The sequence below is a fragment of the Amphiura filiformis genome, chromosome 19 (assembly GCF_039555335.1).
Source record: "Amphiura filiformis chromosome 19, Afil_fr2py, whole genome shotgun sequence".
NCBI lineage: Eukaryota > Metazoa > Echinodermata > Ophiuroidea > Amphilepidida > Amphiuridae > Amphiura > Amphiura filiformis.
The window spans coordinates 54155407-54173169 of record NC_092646.1 but is presented as its reverse complement, the minus strand read 5'-3'; the positions used below and the strand labels follow the sequence as shown (position 1 = coordinate 54173169).

The 17763-nt window shown below is 37.7% G+C and overlaps 1 protein-coding gene across 1 annotated transcript in view; it reads left to right on the top strand.

Annotated features, from left to right (window-relative positions):
• LOC140140649 (atrial natriuretic peptide receptor 3-like) overlaps positions 1-17763 on the top strand; it is a 70105-nt gene that overhangs the window by 11566 nt on the left and 40776 nt on the right. Inside the window, exon 3 of the mRNA XM_072162405.1 lies at positions 3132-3289. Coding sequence (XP_072018506.1) covers positions 3132-3289 — 158 coding nt within the window. The remainder of the gene's footprint in view (positions 1-3131; positions 3290-17763) is intronic.

The following is a 17763-nucleotide window of genomic DNA, read 5'->3' as shown; positions in this document are numbered from 1 at the left end:
TTCTGAGGTAATAACACCTGTGTTCTCTACATTAACACTAGTGTTCTCTAAATAAGTTGAACACGTGTCATGTGTTAAAAAAAACCGTTACATTAATGAACGCGTTCCATGTGTTCTGGCCAATTTACAGTGTACCTACAGCCCAATGGAATTCTCTTCCTGCCCAAATTCCAGCCATTAGATCGAGGACCATCTTCAGCAGGGAGGTTAATCGCGTTAACCCCAATTATGACAACACCCATGTGGTTTAGAACAACATGACCATAATAAATGATCAAATTTGGTATGAAATTAACTTTTTTCTGATAAATGTTCCTTGAAAGGGTGAAGTTTCATTTTCACATCATTTAACTTAAAAGTGAGACTTGTGATGAATTTCGAAAAATAGGAAAAAGTCTGGCAACACTGTACAAACAGATGTGTTTTCCCCAAGCTCAAATGTAATTGTTTCATAAGACCAATGTATCATCTAAACATGCTGTGGTCGATGTTGAATTCGGAGCACTACCATATAGTTTATGAGTTATACAAAGTTGGTATATTTTCATACTTTGAAAAAATTGAAAAACACCCCTATTTCAAATGGTATAACCCACCCTGACACCTGGTGATTATTTCTCTTAGTGATCGCTCCCATTTACTCAGCTGGAGATTATTACTTTGCGATTATTTCTAATTAGCTCTCTCAAAGACAAGCGCGGGTTTCGGACTTCTCGCTACAAAAAAACAAACATTTATTTTGCTAGTTAGCGCAAATTAGTGATTATTTCTAATTAATGATAATTAAGCCCTAATTGCGCCCTGGGGGTTTCAATTAGTTTAATTAGCATTAGCTTAATTAGTGTGTTTTAGGACTTTTTTCTCGTTACAAGTATCCTCCTACTTATTATTATTCAAAAAATATGATAAAGATTTTTGGTTTCCCAAAAAGAATATAATGCCAATTAGTTTAATTATCGTTACCGTAATGGTCGTGAATACGCAATTATTGTTTTGGACATTTCAATGCCATCAAAATTGAAATAATCAAAATAAATGAAGACAGAAAATAAAGAAACATTAGCACGATATATCGCGCTGCTTTCAGTAACGCCCAAAAATACAGAAAAGAAAATATGCTGGGGAAGAGAAAGATGCAGGGTGACGAAAGAAAGAGAGGGGAGAGAGAGGGGAGAGGGAGCGAGATAGAGAGGGTGATCGACAGAGCGTGACTGCTAGATAGACATATTCGTACTGGAAGAGAAATAATGAATAGTCACTCAAGCATCATTTAATTCAAATTAAGAATCAGTTAAAAGGACGTCTCCGAAAATGATAACAATATGCCTTATATGTTAGAAAAATAATTATCAAGCATGAATCACGTGAAACTCATAATCACCATAAAAACGAATAAAGACAGTCGGCTCTCAACACGCGATATTCAAAATTCCCGCGCCGAAATTTTCAAGTGCAATGACGTAATGGTTGTTGTGCTCAATTGTCGTCAGCCTTCATTGTATCACTAGGACGTCATTGCATTGCCTGTGAATTTGGAATATCACGTGTTGAGAGACGGCTGTTTTTATTCATTTTTATGGCCAAATATGAGTTTGTTTCAAATAAAATCACGTGATCCGTGCTTTATAATTGACCTTTTCGGTAAATCCCGTAAGCCTTTGCGAGTACACCTAAGAACTCGTCATTCTGCGTCACGCCGCTCCGCGCCGATGCGCACATCGTTTATCGAACACCGTTACTGCGCATTGCAAGTCGGCGTGACGTCAAATGACGAGTTCTCAGGTGTACTCGCAAAGGGTTATGGGATTTACCGAAAAGGTCAATTATTTTTCTAACACATAAGGCAAAATGTTGTGATTGCTGGAGACTTCCTTTAAAGATTCAAATTGATGAAGGTCGAATACATAAGAGGAGAAGATAAGAGGATATTAAATATTTTCCACTCTCTTGCTTTCTGCTTTAAAATCGAAATATTATTGTATTTATATTTTGTCTCACGCGATAATAAGTATAGTTCAGTTACAGTTTTTAACATCAGGGTTTATATTTCAATCAATCAAATATTTTAGATTGAAATAAAGAAAAAAAATCCTTTAATGTTATAAAATTAATTAATTTCTATTTGAAAGGCAAATACTACAAAAAAGATGTGCTGACTGAAACAATAATACAAAATATCCTACATAGTACAAACTATTCTTTTTTGGATTGTTATATCAAGTGAACAATTTGAGACCACTTTGACCAATGTGGATTCCATATGAAGACCTTCAACCTTTCACCAATAATTCGACACTAATAAGTCATAAATATGTTAAAGTATATTTTGTTGAATCTTTATTACCCGAGGAATACTTTGAAATTGATTTTAACACAATTTGAAACTTGTCAGGGTGGAGCCCTGTGGACTGGTATAAGTGGACTACAGAGGAACATTTCTTATATTTACCTTTTTTCATAGTTGGGTTTAGTTTTTCGTTTTTGTAGATTTGAATGGCGCTTTCAACTCATGAGGTCATTTGCGCCAGTACACCTTTGTCAAATTGCAGCTGTATATCTTCATTCAGTCACAAAACCTTATATGCTTCATTGTATATCAGTTATTTTCCATCAGCTTTCAGTGTTTTTTCAGAGCCACACCAGGCTGAGTCAATCGAGGAAGGGCTACAACGTGGCCAAAACTTTACATGATCCTCCGCTAGCTTGATTTCCTCACATTCAAGCCTGTTCCCCATTGCCCAAGTTAGAGTTACCCATCCGATACCACGTGGAGGTTTGGGTTGAGTTGCTCATGAACAAATACTATGCCAGCTCTGCGGGCCTTGCCGACCTTCATAGTTGGGTGTCTGTGCTCTGCAATTTAGCTGACTTTGGCTGGCCATAAAAGGGTTGAATAATTTGAATTGAATCCTATTTCACTTTCTGTCCCCCAGTGCCCCCAAATATTTATTAGACCACGCCGAATGAACACCTACTTCTGAAAAAAATCCAACACCAAAAATGGTACTCCGTAAGGCACAGCCACAGGTCGAATTTATATCCGTGTGCTCCCTGGTGTAAGCCTTAAGAAATCGCTCACGCTCAGATGCCAGTGTTGTTTAATTTAGCAGGTTTTATTCTGTCTTTTATAGATGCAGTCACGTCAGGGGATCTGGATATCTGAGTGGAATTCCAGCTGACGCCGTAGATGATAAATTACAAGACGATTACGTTAGAATGTACCAATACCGGACAAGGGACTTCGATAACGTAACTGACGCTATAAGGAAGGCGGGAGAAGTATCAAGGGGTAAGCATTTTAACGCTCCAGTATGTTCCACTGTTTTTGACAAATGTATTTGACACTATGAACCTAGTCTGACATTAAATTGGAATCATAAAACTAATCAACTCGACTCTCTTTTATTTTGAGAGGCTACGATATCGTACCTTAAGCCCGATCCTGACTCCACATCGCAGCGCGATGCGATACTGCGATGCTATAAAAACTGTAATCTGAGCCAGGTTTTTACGAGCTCAGCGGTGAAAATTCTTATCGCGCGTTGGACATTTTGGTCCGCGAAAAAGTTGAACAATGTTCAACTTTTTCGCATCACGCTGCGATATCGCAGCCGTGCACGCTTCTGATTGGCTGCTGGAAAATCAAGGTCGGTAGAATGACCTTAAAAGGAGATGTAGACCCCACATGCTTTTTAAAACATCGCAACATCGTGCGATGAAATTAAAACGTATAATTTTAATTTCATCGCGCGATGCTGCGATGTTTGAAAAGCATCGCAGCATCGCATCGCGCTGCGAAGTGAAGTCATGATCGGGCTTTATCGTAGATGAATCTTCAAGCCGTCTGATGATCTGGTCTTGTGACAAGGTGGTGCTGCCAGAGTTCGTTGAGCTTGAGTCAAACTTCTTAAGCCCGATCCTGACTCCACATCGCAGTGCGATGCTGCGATGCTATAAAAACTGTAATCTGAGCCAGGTTTTTACGAGCTCAGCGGTGAAAATTCTCATCGCGCGGTGGAAATTATGGTCCGCGAAAAAGTTGAACAATGTTCAACTTTTTCGTATCGCGCTGCGATATCGCAGCTGTACACGCTTCTGATAGGCTGCTGGAAAATCAAGGTCGGTAGAATGACCTTAAAAGGAGATGCAGACCCCACATGCTTTTAAAACATCGCAACATCGTGCGATGCTGCGATGTTTGAAAAGCATAGCAGCATCGCATCGCGCTGCGAAGTGGAGTCAGGATCGGGCTTTAGGAATGATCTTGATCACATAATTGTAGGCCCACGTCAAATTGTAGCACATACCACCTCCCCTGTTCAATGAAGGTTGATCTTTCTTAACGTGGATCGTTTCCTTGACGACGTATCCTCTCAAAATAAAAGTGAGCCCAGTTGCACTTTTATCATGTTTATGATTCCAATTTGATATTTATTACACATGGATGAATGACAACATTCACAAACCAGCCTGACATGATATTCAAAGGGACTGTGCAATAAAATAATATCTGGCCCGGGGAGGGTGAAATGACCAGAATGGCAAACTCAGCCAACACAACAAATTCTTGAAAACATGTTTGGTTCTGGTCAAAAACGTTTTAATAACATTTAAATGTCGTGCTATAATTATACATTATTGAGGGTTGCTGTTTCACCGTTTTCGGGTCCCAGCACTGGAACAAGCTCCCTGTTTATTTCATGTATTTTGTTTTGGAGCAAAAGCGCCGTGTTATTTGTAGAGCGCAATAGAAATGTGCTTTAATGATGATGATAATAATAATAATAATAATAATAATAATAATAATAATAATAATAATAATAATAATAATAATAAATATCATAAAAATATTTTTAAAACGTTTTATATGAAACAACACTACAACAACATTTTAGGAATATATGTAAATAGGGGTAGGATAGGATATTTATTTTTATCTCCAGTTCTTTTACGAACCGCGAAAGCCGGTTGAAGCCCGCCAAAACCACCCTTTTAATGATAAAACGCATGCAACTTTTACAAAATCGTCGTACACTCTGTGTTATGCTTACTATATCCAAAAAACTATACCGATATCAATTCTGATGCCAAATTTCGTTTCATCTTCAATTTTTATTCTTGACCCAGGAATTAGATTTCTAATGGTGTATTAAATATGGACCTTGTCTATATATAATTGAATACATGAATACAAAACCCACCCAAGTCCATGGGAAGTGATTTTGAGAGAAAACCGGTGTATCATTTTAATTCCGTAAGTTAGATTTACCTGGTCAATATGGTAAGTTTTACGTGCAAATGAGTGGATTAAACTGTATAAAGTATAACGATTAGCATTTCAGGGACTTTGTAGGGTTCATTTTAAATTTTGGACTTGGGCGGTTTTTTGAATCATATACAAAGACAACAACGTTGGAATGAGATTACCACTAGTAAGATAATAGAAAATAAAGCACACAGGTATGTATAACTATAATGTTGATAAGCATTCTGCCATGTAATATAAACCGCACACGTTCCTTTATTAAACCCATTTTTTTCAAAAGGCACTCTCCAGCAATGAATGTGTTACAAGTGGACTTTTATACATACTGGATTTCAATCAATGTGTTACAAGACTCACATCACGGAATTGGATGGTTCATTCATACATGCTATTTCTCACATGCTCAATAGACACAGATGATGAATTTAAGTTGTTCTTTCATACATATGACAGGCCTATGTATAGCAATAATTTCCCATGCTTAACTCAATTTGGCTAACGTATGGACTTGGGTGGGTTTTGTATTCATATATTTAATTGTTAAGTTATCATCAACACAAATATTTCAGATAGGGTTAATTAGAATGGCATAGCATTATTGTCAGAGGAAATAGATCAACCTAGCAAGCTGCTCAGCCAGGTAGAAACATCAGTAGGAAAGGTCGGACTGAGAATGAATGCTGGCAAAACGAAGTTCATGGCATTTAACCACAGCAAAGGACTCATAATCAAGACAAACAGTGTAACACAGATTGAGGAGGTCACACATTTCAAGTACCTGGGGCATGGATGCAGAGCTCAGAAAAGGATGTTAAAATCCGAAAAGAAGCAGCCTGGAGAGCTTGTAATGGGATGGCTAAGATCTGGAAGTCATCTCTCTCAACAAGGTTCAAGCAACGCCTATTTACAGCAACAGTTGAATCAGTACTGCTCTATGGGTGTGAGTCATGGACAGTCACTTCCAAACTGGCAAAGGAGCTGGATGGCTGTTACACCAGACTGTTGAGGGCAATGCGCAATGTCCACTGGAAGCATAATATGACAAACAAAGAGCTGTATGGTGACCTCCCAAAGTTATCAGACAAGATCAGAGAAAGAAGGACACGGTTTGCTGGCCACTGCTACAAAAGCAAGACAGAACCTGTATCTAAATTGGTGCACTGGATTCCAAAGCATGGGAAAAGAAAACAAGGAAGACCCGCCCTAACATTTGTCGACATCCTAAGACAAGACACAGGACTTGAATCTACTGACATGGTAACTGACATGGTAAAAGCAATGCCATCACAGTTCGAGGACAACACTCGACTTAAGCAAGTAAGCAAGCTAATTAGAAGATCAGATTACCATAGGAACCATGTTTAACAAAGGAAACAGCAATCTTTTGCGGGGCAACGCGGAATTTTGACGTATATAAAATTAAAAAAGAAATACTCGCCCTTCTAAACCAGATCAATTATAACGCGATTATGTATCACGGATCGTTATATAATATGATGTACATTTAATATTAATATTATTCCTTTATCGGATGCTACAGTTTTTATACAAATCAATTTGATTGGAATCCTTCCTACTCGGGTATTTTTAAAAGGTGACCAGATTTCCTTAGGCTGTACATTAAATTAGCGGTATTTTGATTATTTCAAAACTTGTCAGCATGGCGTTTTGCGGTGCAGTAGTCAATGTAAACAAGGTAAAGATTCTTTTTTCTCATCAACCCATACTATTTGAGACTCGGCAGAATAAAGAGGAAGAAATTTTACCGCAGTCACATCGCCTTCTTTTGATCAACTGTTCATACATATGCCCAGAGTTAAAGCGTCAAGTGATCAAGTAACCAATTTAACATTCGTGCTGAAGTAAACCAATCGAAGGAATTCAAATATCACAGTTACATTTTTGTTTGTCTTGTGGTTCTTGAGTTATAATGCAAAGATGGTGAAACGAAACACCTTCATAAAACGATACATGTCTCAAGAACCACAATACATTATCCAATTATCGAAAGTGCATGTCTTGCAATCCGTCTATGTTCCGTACCCATTCATGTCTGCAGGGAGTAACTGTTAACACATCAAATAATTTAATGACGTTGAACAAAACAATGCGTCTTGAGTTGCTGATCTTTGGGTCTATTTGCAACGCATGCCTAACTCTAGCCATTTTTACTCGTGATCTAACAGTTCGCGGTCTTCCGGACCAATTGTCTCGGTCCCATCCGGTTTGCGTTCCTCCGTCACTAAACAAACCGCCTGGCGACAACCCGTGAAATTACGACCGCTGATTGGTTAATGAATTTACAAATAAAACTGTTTTTAATTGGCTACATCATGCAGTTATTGTTAACTACATGTATGCACACAACACAGGGGCACTCACAATAGGCAATTGAACCCTACTGGTAGCGCTGTATCGAAGCTATTGGGGATGAACTAGTTAGTATCATATAAGCTATGATTTTAGTATTTTCTCTCTGTTTCAATTACTTATTCTTTTCCAAATATCTGAATCTTCGACCCGGTACAAGCTTTAATAACGGGGAACATACATTTTATTAAAAAGAAATCCTACCATCTATCCAAACTCGCCGTGTTATTCCTATGCACATTTTACTTCACCCGGCAGCCATTTCTTGATCGTATTTTGAAGATTGGCGTCATAAAACCGCCATAGGTACAAATTTAGTCATTTCTGCCAATCAATTATGGCTTATTCTCTACATGTCAATCTTTAAATAATTGGCATAGTTCTTATAATAACGGTACTCCGCCTTGATGAGTAAATGACAGCAAACAGCTGCAAACCAGTGAAAAATATCCCAAAACTCAGTCAGTGGGGCTCCGTTCGTACATGTCAATAGAGTCATTATCGATTGGATTAGTCGTCCGTAGCGGACAATTCGGTCGCTCATTGGATCAATATTATCAGGTGGTAATAAATTTGCATTGGACAATAGATTACTATACAATGGTTTAGTACTGCATATATTGGTTTAATCTTCAATAAGCGGGTTTATGGCTGGACGTAAGTGCACTATGTATAGGACGTGACTTGTGTAAGTGTTAATAAACATATAGAAAATAAGAAAATTATAGCAAAATATACGATAACTTCGCAGCCACTGGGGCACAGTGTATTTTATCTTTAGGAAAAATCATTCCGTATAATGCGTGTACAGATCCCTGACAGTGATGCAAGCAACCAATCAGCATTCGGAAAATCGTTGACCCAATGACGTCATCGCTGGATTTTTGCTCGACTCTCGGCTTCGATTTATCGTGACCTTTACTATGTGTGAATTATTACCCACAATGCATAGCTTCTAAAATGACTTGAATACACGATGAGAATGTACCATTTCCATGCTTGAAGTGGTTTCAAACCCCGTCAAAATCCGTCAAGGTAAAGGGATGTGTGTAAATAGAAATGTGCTTTAATGATGATGATAATAATAATAATAATAATAATAATAATAATAATAATAATAATAATAATAATAATAATAATAATATATCATAAAAATATTTTTAAAACGTTTTATATGAAACAACACTACAACAACATTTTAGGAATATATGTAAATAGGGGTAGTATAGGATATTTATTTTTATCTCCAGTTCTTTTACGAACCGCGAAAGCCGGTTGAAGCCCGCCAAAACCACCCTTTTAATGATAAAACGCATGCAACTTTTACAAAATCGTCGTACACTCTGTGTTATGCTTACTATATCCAAAAAACTATACCGATATCAATTCTGATGCCAAATTTCGTTTCATCTTCAATTTTTATTCTTGACCCAGGAATTAGATTTCTAATGGTGTATTAAATATGGACCTTGTCTATATATAATTGAATACATGAATACAAAACCCACCCAAGTCCATGGGAAGTGATTTTGAGAGAAAAACCGGTGTATCATTTTAATTCCGTAAGTTAGATTTACCTGGTCAATATGGTAAGTTTTACGTGCAAATGAGTGGATTAAACTGTATAAAGTATAACGATTAGCATTTCAGGGACTTTGTAGGGTTCATTTTAAATTTTGGACTTGGGCGGTTTTTTGAATCATATACAAAGACAACAACGTTGGAATGAGATTACCACTAGTAAGATAATAGAAAATAAAGCACACAGGTATGTATAACTATAATGTTGATAAGCATTCTGCCATGTAATATAAACCGCACACGTTCCTTTATTAAACCCATTTTTTTCAAAAGGCACTCTCCAGCAATGAATGTGTTACAAGTGGACTTTTATACATACTGGATTTCAATCAATGTGTTACAAGACTCACATCACGGAATTGGATGGTTCATTCATACATGCTATTTCTCACATGCTCAATAGACACAGATGATGAATTTAAGTTGTTCTTTCATACATATGACAGGCCTATGTATAGCAATAATTTCCCATGCTTAACTCAATTTGGCTAACGTATGGACTTGGGTGGGTTTTGTATTCATATATTTAATTGTTAAGTTATCATCAACACAAATATTTCAGATAGGGTTAATTAGAATGGCATAGCATTATTGTCAGAGGAAATAGATCAACCTAGCAAGCTGCTCAGCCAGGTAGAAACATCAGTAGGAAAGGTCGGACTGAGAATGAATGCTGGCAAAACGAAGTTCATGGCATTTAACCACAGCAAAGGACTCATAATCAAGACAAACAGTGTAACACAGATTGAGGAGGTCACACATTTCAAGTACCTGGGGGCATGGATGCAGAGCTCAGAAAAGGATGTTAAAATCCGAAAAGAAGCAGCCTGGAGAGCTTGTAATGGGATGGCTAAGATCTGGAAGTCATCTCTCTCAACAAGGTTCAAGCAACGCCTATTTACAGCAACAGTTGAATCAGTACTGCTCTATGGGTGTGAGTCATGGACAGTCACTTCCAAACTGGCAAAGGAGCTGGATGGCTGTTACACCAGACTGTTGAGGGCAATGCGCAATGTCCACTGGAAGCATAATATGACAAACAAAGAGCTGTATGGTGACCTCCCAAAGTTATCAGACAAGATCAGAGAAAGAAGGACACGGTTTGCTGGCCACTGCTACAAAAGCAAGACAGAACCTGTATCTAAATTGGTGCACTGGATTCCAAAGCATGGGAAAAGAAAACAAGGAAGACCCGCCCTAACATTTGTCGACATCCTAAGACAAGACACAGGACTTGAATCTACTGACATGGTAACTGACATGGTAAAAGCAATGCCATCACAGTTCGAGGACAACACTCGACTTAAGCAAGTAAGCAAGCTAATTAGAAGATCAGATTACCATAGGAACCATGTTTAACAAAGGAAACAGCAATCTTTTGCGGGGCAACGCGGAATTTTGACGTATATAAAATTAAAAAAGAAATACTCGCCCTTCTAAACCAGATCAATTATAACGCGATTATGTATCACGGATCGTTATATAATATGATGTACATTTAATATTAATATTATTCCTTTATCGGATGCTACAGTTTTTATACAAATCAATTTGATTGGAATCCTTCCTACTCGGGTATTTTTAAAAGGTGACCAGATTTCCTTAGGCTGTACATTAAATTAGCGGTATTTTGATTATTTCAAAAACTTGTCAGCATGGCGTTTTGCGGTGCAGTAGTCAATGTAAACATGGTAAAGATTCTTTTTTATCATCAACCCATACTATTTGAGACTCGGCAGAATAAAGAGGAAGAAATTTTACCGCAGTCACATCGCCTTCTTTTGATCAACTGTTCATACATATGCCCAGAGTTAAAGCGTCAAGTGATCAAGTAACCAATTTAACATTCGTGCTGAAGTAAACCAATCGAAGGAATTCAAATATCACAGTTACATTTTTGTTTGTCTTGTGCTTCTTGAGTTATAATGCAAAGATGGTGAAACGAAACACCTTCATAAAACGATACATGTCTCAAGAACCACAATACATTATCCAATTATCGAAAGTGCATGTCTTGCAATCCGTCTATGTTCCGTACCCATTCATGTCTGCAGGGAGTAACTGTTAACACATCAAATAATTTAATGACGTTGAACAAAACAATGCGTCTTGAGTTGCTGATCTTTGGGTCTATTTGCAACGCATGCCTAACTCTAGCCATTGTTACTCGTGATCTAACAGTTCGCGGTCTTCCGGACCAATTGTCTCGGTCCCATCCGGTTTGCGTTCCTCCGTCACTAAACAAACCGCCTGGCGACAACCCGTGAAATTACGACCGCTGATTGGTTAATGAATTTACAAATAAAACTGTTTTTAATTGGCTACATCATGCAGTTATTGTTAACTACATGTATGCACACAACACAGGGGCACTCACAATAGGCAATTGAACCCTACTGGTAGCGCTGTATCGAAGCTATTGGGGATGAACTAGTTAGTATCATATAAGCTATGATTTTAGTATTTTCTCTCTGTTTCAATTACTTATTCTTTTCCAAATATCTGAATCTTCGACCCGGTACAAGCTTTAATAACGGGGGAACATACATTTTTATTAAAAAGAAATCCTACCATCTATCCAAACTCGCCGTGTTATTCCTATGCACATTTTACTTCACCCGGCAGCCATTTCTTGATCGTATTTTGAAGATTGGCGTCATAAAACCGCCATAGGTACAAATTTAGTCATTTCTGCCAATCAATTATGGCTTATTCTCTACATGTCAATCTTTAAATAATTGGCATAGTTCTTATAATAACGGTACTCCGCCTTGATGAGTAAATGACAGCAAACAGCTGCAAACCAGTGAAAAATATCCCAAAACTCAGTCAGTGGGGCTCCGTTCGTACATGTCAATAGAGTCATTATCGATTGGATTAGTCGTCCGTAGCGGACAATTCGGTCGCTCATTGGATCAATATTATCAGGTGGTAATAAATTTGCATTGGACAATAGATTACTATACAATGGTTTAGTACTGCATATATTGGTTTAATCTTCAATAAGCGGGTTTATGGCTGGACGTAAGTGCACTATGTATAGGACGTGACTTGTGTAAGTGTTAATAAACATATAGAAAATAAGAAAATTATAGCAAAATATACGATAACTTCGCAGCCACTGGGGCACAGTGTATTTTATCTTTAGGAAAAATCATTCCGTATAATGCGTGTACAGATCCCTGACAGTGATGCAAGCAACCAATCAGCATTCGGAAAATCGTTGACCCAATGACGTCATCGCTGGATTTTTGCTCGACTCTCGGCTTCGATTTATCGTGACCTTTACTATGTGTGAATTATTACCCACAATGCATAGCTTCTAAAATGACTTGAATACACGATGAGAATGTACCATTTCCATGCTTGAAGTGGTTTCAAACCCCGTCAAAATCCGTCAAGGTAAAGGGATTTTATAAAATATTTTATACCGGCATTTTCAGGAGAATCTTGGAAGACTGGTGAGATTTGATAAAGTTCAGAATCGTTCAAAAACGTGAGTTTTAATTGCAAATATTTAATTTTTTGTGTATGAATGTCAATGTCTATCTCAGTATCTGTCATTGACATATCGTAGCGTTGAATGCGTTGACGGTTGTGAAGCGGGTCCGTTGCAAATTTTTTGCGGTTCTGTTGTTTTTGTGACATTAAAAATCCATCTTTCGCATGGCCGTTGTGTGTGTATGTGAATGGGGGTCGGTTATGCACGCATGGATTCTGTTGATACGACCTGCATGCAGAAATACTATACTACTGAACATGTTCATCAGGACTGTTATGAAACATAATAGTAGGATTTTCTTACTTCTAGTCCAATAAACAGTACTCACTGTGGACGTTTCGATGTCTACCAGACATCTTTTTCTACACTATTGTTGTTGTGACGAACTTCTGTGTATCACTGATGCATCAGTTCCTGGGGTTCGCAACTTGCTAATAAAGGAAATTAAGGAATTGAGAAAACAACGTCTGGAGGCAGAAATATACAGTAAAAAAGCGAATTTCCTCTCGGTATTGAGAAGAGGTCAGCAGATGAAGACTGTGAAACAGTCTTACGTTATTTCCTGAAGGGTGAGCTAAATCACGAGAATGCAGAAACCATGATCTTTGCTAACTGTCTCCCTGCAAAGCGCAGTGACCAATCTAAGCCAGACCCAATCATCGTCAAATATATACAGATGAATGATCGTGACTCTGTGCTCCGCTTGTCCCCTCGTTTGAAGAAATCCTCAGGCAGATTTGGAATATCTCCTCATCTACCCAGGGAATTGAAGATGCGAAGACAGCAGCTTTTGCCGATCAAGAGACAAGCAATCGCAGATGGCAAGAAGGCTGTTATCAAGACAGTAGGAACTGAAGTTAAGCTATTTATTGACCATAATCTCTATGTTTTCAATTAATCCTGCACTGAGCTTCTGCTTCTACAGGGTGGGCCATTAAAAAGTTCACACTTTTTCGATGGCTTATTTCTCAGAAATGAAAACACATATTGAAATAAGTTGAACATATTTGTAAACCTCTATGTCTGGACTGTCATTGCTGAAAAGGGCATTAACATCCATGGTCTAATTACAAAATGGCGACCATTTAAAGCAGAGAAGTCAAAAACCACTTTGCACACACGTAAGACTATAGACAATGATCATGCATATTAAGTTTTTAGGCTTAAGCAAGTTTTAAAAAAGTTTGATGACTCTATATGCATTTACTTGAGTGTCATTGCCGGGGTCATCGGACTCATGCGTGTATGAGTTGTTTACTGTTTGAAAATCATTCACCTGTGAAATTGACACAAAAGGCTGATTGGACATGCTCATTTACATAACAAATACACTAGTTTTGGAGGAACTTCAAATTTAAAATGCCTTGCGTGCGTTCTTGTCATTCATGTTAGAGATACCCGTGTAAGTACTTTGAGGTGATTCTTGCTGTTCAAAATGCGGCAGTTTACAAAGGAGGAACGAATTTTCATCGAGGAGGAAATTTCAAGAACCGGAAAGGTGCGCTCTGTCCTGAATGCATGGCCGAACCAGTTTCCGAATACCAGACTTCCTAGTCGCCGACACATCTATAATATTAAACAAAAGTTTCACTTACATGGAACTGTTCTCAATCGGAACAAATCTAACAGTGGGAGACCACGAACAGGAAGATCAGCCAATCACATTGCCGATGTTCGAAGAGCTTTGCCAGCTAACCCAAGATTGAGTACTCGACGGAACAATTGTCCCCATATTCCAAGGACAACGTTCAGACGAATCATCACTCATGATATCGAATGGCACCCTTACAAGATCCTTAAGCGTCATGGACTGCAACCAGGAGATCCAAATCGGCGACTTCAGTTTTGTAACTGGTTAGTTAACAGAGCACGTCGCTTTCTTGATACCGCTGTTGTTGTTGACGAGGCAAACTTTCAAATGGACGGGTCTGTCTCTTCTCAAAACGTACGGATGTGTGCACCGAAAGGCAATCCTCCGAGAGACTTGCTTTTAACGTTCCACATGACAAACGCAAAGTTAGTGTTCTCGCAGCCGTCACAGGAAACAACCGGTTGATAGGACCGATATTCGTTGACCAGAACATAAATGGAAACGTTTACCTCGACATAATCAATGATCAACTAGAGCCTCAACTGGTCCAAATATTTGGACAGCAAGCGAACGGGGCCATCCGCAGGGCGTGGTTCTTTCAAGACGGAGCGCCAGCCCACCGTGTTATCGCTGTTAGAGACAGATTGCAGGAGTTGTTTCCGCATCGTGTTGTCGGCCTTGGACATCATGTGGAGTGGCCTCCGAGGAGTCCTGATCTGACAACTTTGGACTTATGCCTTTGGGGTGATGTCAAGGCGTCTGTGTATGCCGAAGGTCCGCCAAGGAATTTGCGGGAGCTGATGAGACGTATTACAGATGCGTTCACAAGGATCCGACGCACCAGGGTTACTTCAAGAGCAGTTCACCATATGTACGATCGTGCGATGATTTGTATTCGCGAGCAAGGAGGCCATGTTGAAGGACGATAAGAACACTTTAAAGACAGAAGCATTTTCACTGTGGCATGCATAAATACGTGACTTTATGGAACCATGATAAGCAGTAATGAAGAACAGAACTATTTTTATCAGAGTCAAATATGATTTTACTTGTATTCTTACTTTTCTAGTGCAATATTTTTAATTTCATGACAATTTGAGACAAATAACTCGTTTTCATTGAAGCACTGCTACGGTTTACATGTGTCTATATGAAGAAATAATTTCCGAAGAGAAGGAGAGACATTCCTGACACCTATTTATAAATTTATCTTGTTATATCTCTATATAAGATTTATGTTATAGTGCAATAACCATCATGAAGACTCGGGTATAAAATTATGCACATTATCTAGAATGCGACTGCAAACAAACGTTAACTGCGCAGATTATTTAAAGCTACTGTTACATATTCTGTTCAACTGGAAGGCTACATATTCTGTTTGAAAAAGAAATATTTATTTAAATATGGTTAATTTACAAGAGAAATATTGACAGAACTTTCATGCGTACTGTTATTTTTCTTCCTTTGTTCCTAATCCATTGTGGTGTGAACCAGCGATCACCATATATCGCGTGATCATCTGCTCCATTTGACTTACGTGTGTGCAAAGTGGTTTTTGACCCCCTTGCTTCAAATGGCCGCCATTTTGTAATTAGACCATGGATGTTAATGCCCTTTTCAGCAATGACAGTCCAGACATAGAGGTTTACAAATATGTTCAAATTATTTCAATATGTGTTTGCACTTTGAGTAATAAGCCATCAAAAAAGTGTAAACTTTTTAATGGCCCACCCTGTATTATGCTATATTAAATATAATAGCATAATATGATTTTCACAAATGACTTGAATTAACATCAAACTTTGCAAAGGATATATCTGACTCTAATTCGATATATTTAAATATCAGTGCTATTATTATTTTTTTATGATTTACATGCTCAGTGTTCCGGCAGCGTTGTTTCATATGGTTTTGTGAAATGTTCCGTAGCAGTTTTGAATTAAATTAAGTTTATGCTCATTTAATCATGTGATATAGTCATGATCAAATTGTATTTTAATGTCATTAGTCTGTTTAGTCTATTTTCATCACCATTTGTTGAGTTCCTTTCCATTAACATGTTGAAATCATTTCTTTCATGTTCTCTATAATTATATCCTAATGAAATAATCACTTTTTTGTGCTGGCCGTGTCCTCGACCCGCCAACCCAATTTCATTTTTGCATATCTTTATTCTCTTATTATCTCGTGTATTCTATTTTTGGTTTTCCTGTCATATAATTTTGCACAAATATTTTGATTTCTTTCGTCTATTTTTTGTTTATCATATTTTTTCTCTGTTTCTTGTGTTTCTTGTTCTATGTTGGTAGTGTGACTGATGGCTGAGTGTATACTGTATTTATAAGGTGAATTGCAATTCTATTCAATGTAAGTTCTGTAAATCTATGTGTCATAAAAGATGTGTTTATGGTAATCTTGATGACGACAGTTGGTTCTGCTACAAATTCTGATATTTTCCCATTTAATCACATTCTTGATGATAATGCTAAAGGTATTCCTCGTACACCATGGATCACCAAGACAATTCTCAGGTCTATCAGCAGAAAGGACAAACTCTATCGAAAGTATAGATCATCGCCAACTGCTTCTAACAAGCGTGCCTTGACAGATTATAAGAACAAACTTACCTCTGTTATTCGTGCATCTAAAAAGCAGTATTACTGTAACTTACTTGATGTCCACAAACGTGTGGTCAGAGATAAGAGTTGTTAAGTTTGGAAATCATGCTGTCCCATGATGCATTTATGAAAATACACACTAAGGGTATTTGGTAAATGTAATATAGTTCAGTTATAACATGGAGGGGATGGGTGGGGGTAAATGTTGAAATATGGCCGTATAAAACGTGGTGTGCCCCAGGGTTCAGTCTTATGCCCTTTACTTTTCATCCTATTCTTAAATGAAATTGCTTTTTCTTCTGATAAACTTGCTTTTGTAATTTACGCAGATGACACAATTTATTGTTTCGCATGCCTGATTTAATAACTATTGTATAACCAGGAATTAGATAAGCTTTCTGTATGGTTTAAATCTAATAAGTTGTCATTAAATGTAGATAAAACAAATTACAATATGTTTAAAAACAGGGATAACAATCGTGTGTATAATGATTTGACTATTTTTATTAATGGAGTTCAAATCTCCAGAGTTTCCCATACAAAGTTCCTTGGTGTTCTCTTAGACGAGTCTGTAACTTGGTCAAAACATACTTCAAATGTTGCTAATATTTTATCTAAGTATTGTGATATCTTGTATCGCCTTAAAGAAGTTCTCCCTTCCAAAACATTATTTCATTATACAATACTCTTGTGCTTCCCCACCTTATCTTATTGTAATTTAATTTGGGCAGATTCAAATAACACCAAACTCCACTCAATCCATCTAAAACAAAAAAGAATTATGACTCGAGAATTTGCTCGAATTCTCACTGGCTCGAGTATACTCCACCTT